General features: G+C 40.8%; 1 protein-coding gene across 1 annotated transcript; it reads left to right on the top strand.

Moving 5' to 3' along the window:
* The first annotated feature begins 1,017 nt into the window (after positions 1 to 1,017).
* chpt1 (choline phosphotransferase 1) lies at positions 1,018 to 8,804 on the top strand. Its single transcript, XM_085768801.1, has 8 exons — positions 1,018 to 1,464; positions 4,376 to 4,523; positions 4,611 to 4,752; positions 4,843 to 4,927; positions 5,430 to 5,561; positions 6,306 to 6,464; positions 6,585 to 6,710; positions 8,464 to 8,804. The coding sequence occupies exons 1-8, from the start codon at positions 1,225 to 1,227 to the stop codon at positions 8,581 to 8,583; spliced, it is 1,152 nt and encodes a 383-aa protein (XP_085624927.1). The 5' UTR covers positions 1,018 to 1,224; the 3' UTR covers positions 8,584 to 8,804.
* The last annotated feature ends 1,621 nt before the right edge of the window (positions 8,805 to 10,425 follow it).

The following is a 10,425-nucleotide window of genomic DNA, read 5'->3' as shown; positions in this document are numbered from 1 at the left end:
TTTGTTTTCGTCAAAGGCTTGTTCTGAAGAAAACTTACTTGCCAAATATCTGTTTATAATGTCAACATTTTGTCTCTCTATCAGACTTTATTGGACTTTTGGATATTATAATAGTGGAATAACAAGGTCTCATGATCTCATAATAATGAGATAATGAAGAGAAGCGGGACTGCTTTTACGATTTCTACGGCACCAATTATAGTTGATAAAATAAAATTAAATAGTTATCGTTGTCAGGATATCTAATAATACATGATCTATAATTTATTTTACAAAATGTTAACAAATATAGACTACAAAAACAGTGTAGTCTACTCACTGAATCCAACATACTCTTGTTTCTTGAAAACTTTACTTCTGTGAACATAAGTGATGTGTTTTTAACTTTAATGTCACATTTTTTAACATGTGCTACTAAAATAGTAGATAATTGAGAAATTGATTGACAATCAATCTGTTTTCATAAATTACACTTGATATACAAACTGCTAAATTAAGCTTCTAAACTTTTCTCCACAATCACCAGAACTTGTCTCCAACAAATAAACCATAATTAGGCTACTATAAATTACTTTGATAAGTTGGAAATATTAAAAAAATCTATATTTGATATCAAACTATCATATAATTTGTTCATCAAATATGATTAAATGATCCATATCTGTCTTTTTTTTTCTATTTCAGTTTTACAATTAAACACTTTCTAGGAGACTGTTGTATATTTAAATAAAATGACTATTTTCCCACCAGAATTCGTTCTAGATAGCATGAAAACAGCATTTAAATTATCATGTTAGCAAGTTAAATGTAGAAAATAAGAAGGAAAAAAAAGACATCTTTTCTGCCTTACTTTTCTCCAAGAGTTGTCCTCAGTGTTGGTCTCGGTGTTTCTGAAATTTGATGTTGTTGTTGATGGATAAACTCGGTTTATGAACTCCTCCTGTTTTATGGCTTTTGGGGTTTATTTAGGTTTAAACCTCCCGGTGCTCTTCTTATTCCCTTCCGGGGCTTCACTTCCTGTCGAGACGTTACTACTCGACGAGAAACGCACAAACTTATCGACATCTCATGGTTCCGCTGTGGAAATGGCCTCGGCCGGTCACCGAGCTATAAATGCCCAATGAGCTGCTGTTTTTCCGGGGAGCGAGCCGACAGAAGATAGCGCAGGTGGTGTTTCGGGGAAGTTTGTTACGGTAAATTAGACTAGTGAAGTGACACATTATTATGCCACATTTCCTGTGGCCGGAGCCGCTGTCACCGGCTCAGCTGAAGCGGCTGGAGGAGCACAAATACAGCGCCTCCGGTCGGTCCCTGTTCGAGCCCCCGTGCCAGATCTACTGGAACTGGCTGGTCCAGCAGATCCCGACGTGGGTCGCCCCCAACACGCTGACCATAGTGGGGCTGCTGGTCAACATCCTCACCACGGTGGTGCTTGTTTATTATTGTCCCACGGCAACAGAGGAGGTGAGTACAACGCAGCGACCTTGGAGACTCGTCTTTGCGCGTAAGGCACCTCCATTGAGAAACAGCGCACATGTACATTTTCTCGCCACATGCAAACTTTACATCCACTAAAAGCTATGATGTTATATATTTTCTGAATCATGAGAAACTACTTGTTAATTCGGCGTTGGTTTAATCCACTTAAATTCTACTGTTGTGAAAAACTTCTACTTTATTGATGAGGTAATGCTGCTCACTAACGCCCTCGGTGGTGTATTTTTGGCGCACACGCAACCTACACAGAAAGTGGATGTTTTTATCCAAATATGTTTCGCTTTATGTAAATCAATAAAAGCCGAATTGTAGACTAAACCTTCAGGATGTTGGAAAGATCTTAAATGTTTAGGTGTTTTGCGTGAAAATGACACATACAAACCGATACGCTTTAATTTGTTAGACTTGTAATCGGATTAGGTGTGACACTGCGGACCGTGTTGGAGATGGACGCGTCTCGTCATGTGGTCCTTTTACTTGGAAAGTTGTCAGCTTTGACGTGTTGTGGTTCGGCCGGTGCTCATCATGTGACGCGGCTTCTGTTGGTGTCAAAACAAAACAATAGTCTGAAGGGAAATATTGTTTGTTTTCACTTCGGGAATTTAACAAACAGCGTGGTGGAATGGAAAGAGAAAGAGTTCAGTGTTGGATCAGGATATAAGGGGGGGAAAAATCCTAATAAAAGTGTAAAACTGCTGTTTAGACGAGTAAGTCGTTGTGAAACTGCTCCAGCTGCAACGTCAGGCCTCAGATGTCCAAGCAACTTTCACCTAAAATACAGAAATAGACAGAGCAGCGTGGCTGAGCTGACAGTTGACCTCTGATCCACTTAGCTTGTGTCTCCAGGTTCATGTGGAGCAGTGGACTTAAGCAGGAAATGCAAAGGTGTGTGTCTGTGTGTGTGTGTGCGTGTGTGTGGCTTTTTTTTTTATTATCAGATGTAGCCTACACCTTTGTCCGGTCCACAGTCCATGCACCATGCTGTTACTGTCAAATTCCTCAAGTGCAAAAGCATTTCAAGTCCCACTGCACTGTTCAGCAGCAGAACAAAACAGGGCCTTGTGTATAAATGTGTGTGGACTCTTATTCCTGCACTGTAAAGGTATGAAAGTCCCATACGTGTGCAAACAAACACATATCTGAGAAATTCATATGAACAGCAGAGTTTCCCCCTGAGTGACCTCTGTGATAACCCCCCAGACAAGTGGACTCTGTCCCCGCCAGCCAGCAGAAAGCGGCCGGGTCCTCTGGATATTTGGGACAACAGCATGGGATCTCAGTTGGAGACACAGACTTTTCTTTGTCTGTCTCACTCACACAAACCTACACACATGCATTGCTCACTCACTAACTACTCACACACACACTATAGTTGCAGCACAGTGATGAACACACTGCATCGGTTGGCAGTCGGCTCCAGTGTCCAGATGGTCGGTAACCTCCACCCTAGTTAGAAGAACCAGCCCACTGCTGTCAGCTGGAAGCCCTCCTCCTCCTCCATGCTTACTGTACAGTACACACACACACACACACATATGCTCACACACTCAAATGCAATGTGATAATAACACACAGAGTGCTGATAATTGACACACCAGTGGATTCATATCCGGTGGAAAACAACTCAGAAGATGCAAGTAATGAGTTTGTGGTTAAAGATAATGACCTCTGCAGGCTCCTCTGTAAATACGGCCTGTACAGACACTGTCACAGTGTCACATTTCATAGTCTATTTTTGAGAGTTATATTTTACAGTTTTAGCTTGTAAACACCCATTACTTCTCCAGACAGTGTCTACCAAGCTCCACATCTCAATAGAGACAAAAATAAATGAATAATAATATGATAATGTAAGGGGGTAAAATGCAAATTATCATGTTCATTATGGTATGATTGTGATTTTAAACATTTTAAACAGATTGCTATAACTTTTTGCAGCTGTCGATTTTGTCCTGGAGGGAAAACTTTGTCAACATCTGTCCTTATCTAGCAACCATTACGTTAGAACATGAGATTATTCCCTTAAAAAAGGAATACGTCACCCAAAATCTATAATTCACCAATTATCTACTCACCGTCATGCCAAGGAAGGGTTTGGAGAACTTTTGGAGTCATCAAAACGCTTTAGGAGTTCCAGGGGGGGTCCGGCTGGCAACGGATTTTCATATAATGGCGGCGGATAGAGTTCACTTTTGAATCGTCCAAAACACACACTATGAAACATCTAGATACCTCCATAATGCTCTTCTGTACTGACCCAAGTGTCCTGAAGCCGCCACATGAAAAAGTTGTTTGGAAAAAAGTTAATTTGATCTCTGTTTTTATCCTTGTTGTAGCAGTAGCTCCCAGTGGCTCCGTTGATGTTTGTGCGCATGCACGAGATTTGCTGCCAGATGTTCGTTGGTCGTTGTAAACCACTGGATGTTTGATGTAAACACGGAAGAACATCTCACAGCAAATCTTGCGAAGCCACTGGGAGCTACTACTACAACAAGGCTAAAAACAGAGATCACATACATTTTTTCCGAACAACTTTTTCATGTGGCGGCTTCAAGACACTTGGGTCAGTACAGACGAGCAGTATGGAGGTATCTGGATGTTTCATAGTGTGTGTTTTGGACGACTCAAAAGTGAACTCTATCCTCCGCCATTATACTATGAAAACCTGTTGCCAGCCGGACCCCCCCTGGAACTCCAAAAGCGTTTTGATGACTCCGAAAGTTCTCCGAAGCCTTCCTTGGCATGACGGTGAGTAGAATCTTGGTGAATTATCGATTTTGGGTGAAGTATCCCTTTAAATGATCAGTTGATGATTCAACTTGGCAACTTTTTTTGTTCTTAATAACAAAGTCTCTCCCCCTCCTCCCTTGTCCTTCAGGCTCCGGGTTGGGCCTTCATCCTGAGCGCCCTCGGCCTCTTCATCTACCAGAGTCTGGACGCCATCGACGGGAAACAGGCCCGGAGGACCAACAGCAGCTCGGCGCTCGGGGAACTCTTTGACCATGGCTGCGATGCCGTCTCCACAGGTGCTTTACAGCTCACTAGAGATCAAAACTTAAACTGTATTCTACTATATTTTCAACGTTTCTAATTTTGTTTTTGTTTCCCTGCAGTGTTCGTTGCCATTGGGACGTGCGTTTCATGTGGCATCGGCCGATACCCGGACTGGATCTTCTTCTGCGGGTTCATCGGGATGTTCATGTTCTTCTGCGCCCACTGGCAGACCTACGTGTCGGGGACTCTGCGCTTCGGCCTGTAAGTCTCGTAACGAGCTCTTCTCTTCTCTCCCTCGCGTCAAAAAAGCTAAAAGCTCATCCTGCTCTCGCTCTGATTCCTCCTGCGCAGCGTGGACGTCACAGAGGTGCAGTTCGCCATCATGCTCATGTACTTGATGTCGGCCTTCGGAGGCGTGGGCCTTTGGCAGATCACGGTAACTCCGAGTGGATAATACTATGTGCAGTCATGTGTACACATCTGCACACCACACACACACACATACACACAGGAACATGTTCATTTCACCTTGTAGTGAGAGACTCTTCTCCATTAGTTTCTACGCCACACTAATCCTCTCTGAATCAATTCCTAGTTTCTAGTCATCCTTTCTAGTCCTTAAATAGAATTTGTGTTTTACTTTTACTCTGTGCTGCCTTTGGAGGCTTGACTTAACATCACATGAGAGAAGTCAGAAGGTAAATATGGGTAGCTAACGCCATGGCAACAGGTCATCTATTAGACATGATCTGGCTCAAAAAGCTGATGATGTCACCCGCATTGTTTATTTGTTTTTGTTTTATTTCTTTTATTTTATTTTTTTTGCTTTGCCCTCCCATCACGCTCGGCATGCCTGCAGCTTTCATATAAGCAGCCTTCTATTGAAGCACAGTGCTTATGTGTCTTCACCTTAATTTGACCCTCGTGTGTTTCCGTAGCTGCCCATCCTCGGACTGAAGTTCTACGTCTTCCCCATCCTGGGCATCATCGGCGGGGCGCTCTACTCCTGCTACAACTACTTCTACGTCATCCTGAACGGAGGCGTCGGCAAAAACGGCTCCACAGTGGCTGTAAGTCGACTCTTCACACACAAGTCTGGACAAACATGTAAATGTGACATGTAAGGGAAGGCAAGGCAGCTTTATTTATATAGCGCATTTCTTTCTTTCTTTTTTTTCCCCAAATATTCCTATTGGAAAAATACAATACGATACTTCCAATTACAGAAATACAATTGACCTTTTCTTTTTTATGTACACAGTCATATACAGTATACACATATACGAACAAAAATGACCAAACAAAACAAAAACACAGACACTGTTATTATCTCATAGCGTGGTGAATGTGCAGGTCACAACTTGTCCACCAGAGCGTTTTGGAGTTGTTGGATTGTAAATTTGATGAGTTTGGTGAGGGAAACCAAGAAATCCCATTAGCCTCTGTAGTGTAGCTCTGAGCAGCTTGCCGCTCTGCTCTGCCGTTCTAAAAATAGCTTGCACCGACAATTAAAGGTAATGAACCTACTCCTAAAACTATAGGGATTATGGCAATGGGCCAATTTGCCAAAATGTTGAACTATCCCTTTAATAGTAAGAGGGGAAAAAACATAAAATTAAAAAAAAAATTAAAATAAAAACTCAAAAAAGTCAAAATTGGACAATTAAAATCAAGAAAAAAGAATAAAAGAAAGTACAGGAAAAAGAGAGAGAGGGAAAAAAATATAATAAAATAAAAACTAGACTAAAATAAATCATAAAATATGAGTTTGCATCGTGTAACATGCGTGACTAACAGACAATCCTGTTGTGTAGGACACCAGCGTGCTGAGTCCCGGTCTGCACATCGGACTCATCCTCACCCTGGCCTTCATCATCTTCAAGAAGTCGTCCAGCCACCTGTTTGAGCACCACCCCTGTCTCTACCTGCTCACCTTCGGCATGGTCATCGCCAAGATCTCCAACAAACTGGTGGTACGTAAAGTTTGATACGTTTCCATCGCCCATTCCTCTTACTCTCTCTCTCTGTTTGTTTGTATCTGGCCTGTGTTTCATCATGTGATGAGGAGCATGTAATTGGTGTCTCCTCTGCAGATAGCGCACATGACCAAGAGCGAGCTGCACCTCCCGGACACAGCCTTCATCGGCCCCGGCCTCCTCTTCCTCAACCAGTACTTCAACAGCTTCATAGACGAGCACATAGTCCTCTGGATCGCCATGGTCAGTATCACACAACCTCATAGTAGAAAACTAATTTACTTCTGTTTTAAAGAGCATTCAAAAATACAACAACATATTAAACATATAAATAAAGGGGCATAATATCAACTTGCTCAGTTTGCTGGTGAAGCTGCATAAGGCCACATGCACAGACCAGCCTCTATATTAAAACACAGTCGCCCATTTTAACTCAGATATTATTGACTTGAACAAATCAAAGCTCAGGATGTTCAATGTTCAACCACCTTATGGAGAGACTCTTGAACTGTGTATCACTCAGCGGTACATAATCAGCCACTCCTCTTGGGATTATTATCAGTTTGGATCTTGAGTTACTGCCCTGTTCAGTTTCGTTTTAAAGTGACAAACACAATATACTGTAATGGAAACTAAAACACACCCTGCGACTTGGTAAACCTTTAAATATACACAGGATTACTCTAAATACACTGAATTTGCATAGAAGCCATAAACTGTAACGGCAGATGCTGCTCATTTACTATGAATTTTGACAATTGCCATGACAGTAAAGGCTCTCCACTGTATTACTATATAAAGTCTACATCACTGCTTCATGACACATGTGCCAAACGGAGGCGAATGTATTTTGAAAAGCTGTTGTGAAATGTTGCAAACGTTGCAGAGAGAGTCATCCGACCAGAAAAACTGGCACTTATTTAATTATGCCCTCTATTCTTTTTTCAAACACACGACATGTGGTTCAGTTCAGACCTGTGTATTATTATAGAAGCTTATTTTGAATCAAGCGTGGAGTTTGGAGCAAGAAAAACCTGCAGGACAGGTGAGCGTGGTGGCGACTAACAGGAAAATCAACCTGCCCATAAGACAGTGGAGTTCAGTCCTTATTAATAATCTAATCAGAGGTTCAGTACACACCTGTGGTTCAAAGTTCAGAGCACTTTCCTCACCGTGACGGTTATGTGGTAGCCTAACGACTGTGTCTTCGCAGCCAACTGATCATAAAAGAATCATATCAAGAAAAGAAAGTAAAAGTCCAAGCTTTGTCCAAGCCTGTGCTTTCATTTGTATTCTGTGAGGTCTGTACAGCACATATACACCACCAGTCGTTTTTTCATTACTTTCTATTTTGTAAATTCAAACTGAAGACATCAAAACGATGAAGTAATATTATATGGAATTACGAAGTTAACAAAAAAGTGTTAAACAAAGCAGAATATGTTTTATATATTAGATTTTTCAAAGTGGCCAGCTTTAGCTTTGATGGCAACTTTTTTGGACACTTTTGACCTTTTGAACTCTGTCTCGTAACGTTCTGTTATTATCTCATAGCGTGGTGAATGTGCAGGTCACAACTTGTCAACCAGAGCGTTTTGGAGTTGTTGGATTGTGTATTTGATGAGTTTGATGAGGGAAACCAAGAAATCCCATGAGCCTCCGTAGCGTAGCTCTGAGCAGCTTGCGGCTCTGCTCCGCCGTTCTAAAAGTAGCTTGCACCGACAAATAAAGGTAACAAACCTACTGCTATGACTATAGGGATTATGGCAATGGGCCAATTTGACAAAATGTTGAACTATCCCTTTAACAATTCTCGAGTCTCGTTCTATAGACATGCTGACATCAGTGTAGTGTCTTGTACAAACGTAATGATTTTGGAAAAACACTCCTGTTTTACAGCCAACAAGCCAAATAATGGGATTTAAAAAGTTTTCCCATTAATTGATATATTGCATATTGTTTATCATTAATTATTTTTTCTAATCTTATCCCTCAGATCCTCTCTCTTCTGGATCTAACACGCTACTGCACAGGTGTGTGCCTCCAGATCGCCTCCCACCTGCGCATACAGGTGTTCAGCATCACGCCGCCGCCGGGCCACGGCCACCGTGACTGACAGCTTGCCCGGCGGGAGGAGGCGGGGGGAGACGAAGACCTCTCCCCGCTCCTGAAAGCAGACGAGGGCCACCGCGACGAGGAGAGACCCTCGACCCTGAGCCACTGCAGCCTTGACAAAGTGACCACTTCTGATTAAAAAAACTGCCTCTGATACCAGATGGAAACAAAAACACAAAACAAAACAACTGGACACTACAAACTAAACCAAAAAAAAGAAAATACACGAAAAAAGAAAAGAAAAGAAAAGCACGGATACACATGTATAAAATTGAAAATTAGGTGGAACCAGAGTTTTCCTTGAATTCATTTTTTAATTTAAATATTAGTGCATGATGTCAGAAAACAAAGTAAAGGATGCTCTTACTCATTCAAGTTAAAAACCAAATTGTTTTCTTTTTTCAGTGGGTACTTTTACAGCTCGGGCAAATATCAAAATCTGTTTTACGTTGAAAGATATGTTTGAATCATGTTTATTTAACACATAGACATGCAACAATCGGGGGTAAATCTCTTTTGATATGTGCCCAGAGTGATGAAAGTATCATTCGAAACATTTCTTAATCTCTGTTTTTATTTATTAAATGAATGTGAGTCAATCTGAACTGAGTTTGAAAACACAGATTAAGATTTAAAATGATGATGATAACTCTAAAAAAAAAAAAAAAAGATAAAACCTTCAAAACCTCAGATAATTTCCAATGAACTTTGCAATGTGGACTGGTATGTTTGTCAACGGGCTGCGTGAAAAGGGTTAACGGTGTGGGTCTGTGTTAATGCTGAGAAACGACGACTGGTTTGTCTATCGGGGCTTCCCTCACAAACACCTCCACAGTCTCTTTAATATGTTTTATTATTCGTTGTTAACTCATCTCATCCTACAGAACTCGAAAATAAACACACACATACACGCGACGCCTCACCTCGGGCCTTTAGTGCTGCCAGCTGATGAAGCATTAACACTCGACTCGTTCTGCTTTCTCTGTTCTTCTCCCTGAAGGGCTAATGATTATTTGTGATTGTACAGAATTCAAGTCGCCTTAAATATTTTTGTTGTAATTACTGTTAAACTTGTGAATATTTAAAGCAGCTTTGTACGTTTCTTTTTTTTTTCTTTTTTCCACTGAAATATACCATGAAAACACTAGTAATAATAATAATAATGATGATACAGTGCTACTGGAAGTTTATCTTTTTATTTTTAAACTCTTTTTGCTTATACAAATGTAAATGATGTATAGGTGAGTGATTCATTTGGAGGTTTGTTGGGTTATCGGTAATTTTTGTATTGATTGAATATTAACTAACTCATTATTCAGGTTTATTTTGGGATCAAAGGGATATTTCTGTAGTGCCAGTTAAAAACCATGTTAACGTTAAAAAAAAAACACACAAATTATTGTATTTTTGATTTTATCTGGAAAACTAGAATCATCTTCCTCTCATACTCTGCTCCTGCAGGACTCTGGACGTTATTGAGAGGCATCTCCTTAACACGACGAATTAGCAAAAGTTCTGACAGTTTGAAACTATGCATTGACATGATTTCAACACCATGTTGCACTGTTCAATAATAATAATAATAATATAGTTAAAAACACCTTTGTACTAACACGACATGAGTGGAAAAGATTGTAATAAAGAAAATATTTTTCATGTGTTTTGTTGCGTGGTGGGGAAATTTACTCAGTGTGTGAAATGTGTGAATGTTCTCTGTTGCCTTGACACAGTAAAAACAAAAACAGCAGGTTGAAGACTGAACCAAATCACATTTATTTCAGCCAGAGGAACCGTTGAACCGACGCCCAATGAGGAAACCCCATTTCCTGATACATTACTCATC

The sequence above is a fragment of the Trachurus japonicus genome, chromosome 23 (assembly GCF_045865225.1).
Source record: "Trachurus japonicus isolate A0001 chromosome 23, Traja_1.0".
Taxonomy (NCBI): Eukaryota; Metazoa; Chordata; class Actinopteri; order Carangiformes; family Carangidae; genus Trachurus; species Trachurus japonicus.
The sequence above is the reverse complement of the archived record's forward strand: the minus strand, read 5'-3'. Positions and strand labels throughout refer to the sequence as shown.

Excerpts from the sequence above, each read along its gene's own strand:
- chpt1 (XM_085768801.1), top strand. The coding sequence starts at position 1,225 with ATGCCACATTTCCTGTGGCCGGAGCCGCTGTCACCGGCTCAGCTGAAG. Across the intron at positions 1,465-4,375 it reads GTCCCACGGCAACAGAGGAG|GCTCCGGGTTGGGCCTTCAT; the intron begins GTGAGTACAACG and ends CTTGTCCTTCAG. Across the intron at positions 5,562-6,305 it reads AAAACGGCTCCACAGTGGCT|GACACCAGCGTGCTGAGTCC; the intron begins GTAAGTCGACTC and ends CCTGTTGTGTAG.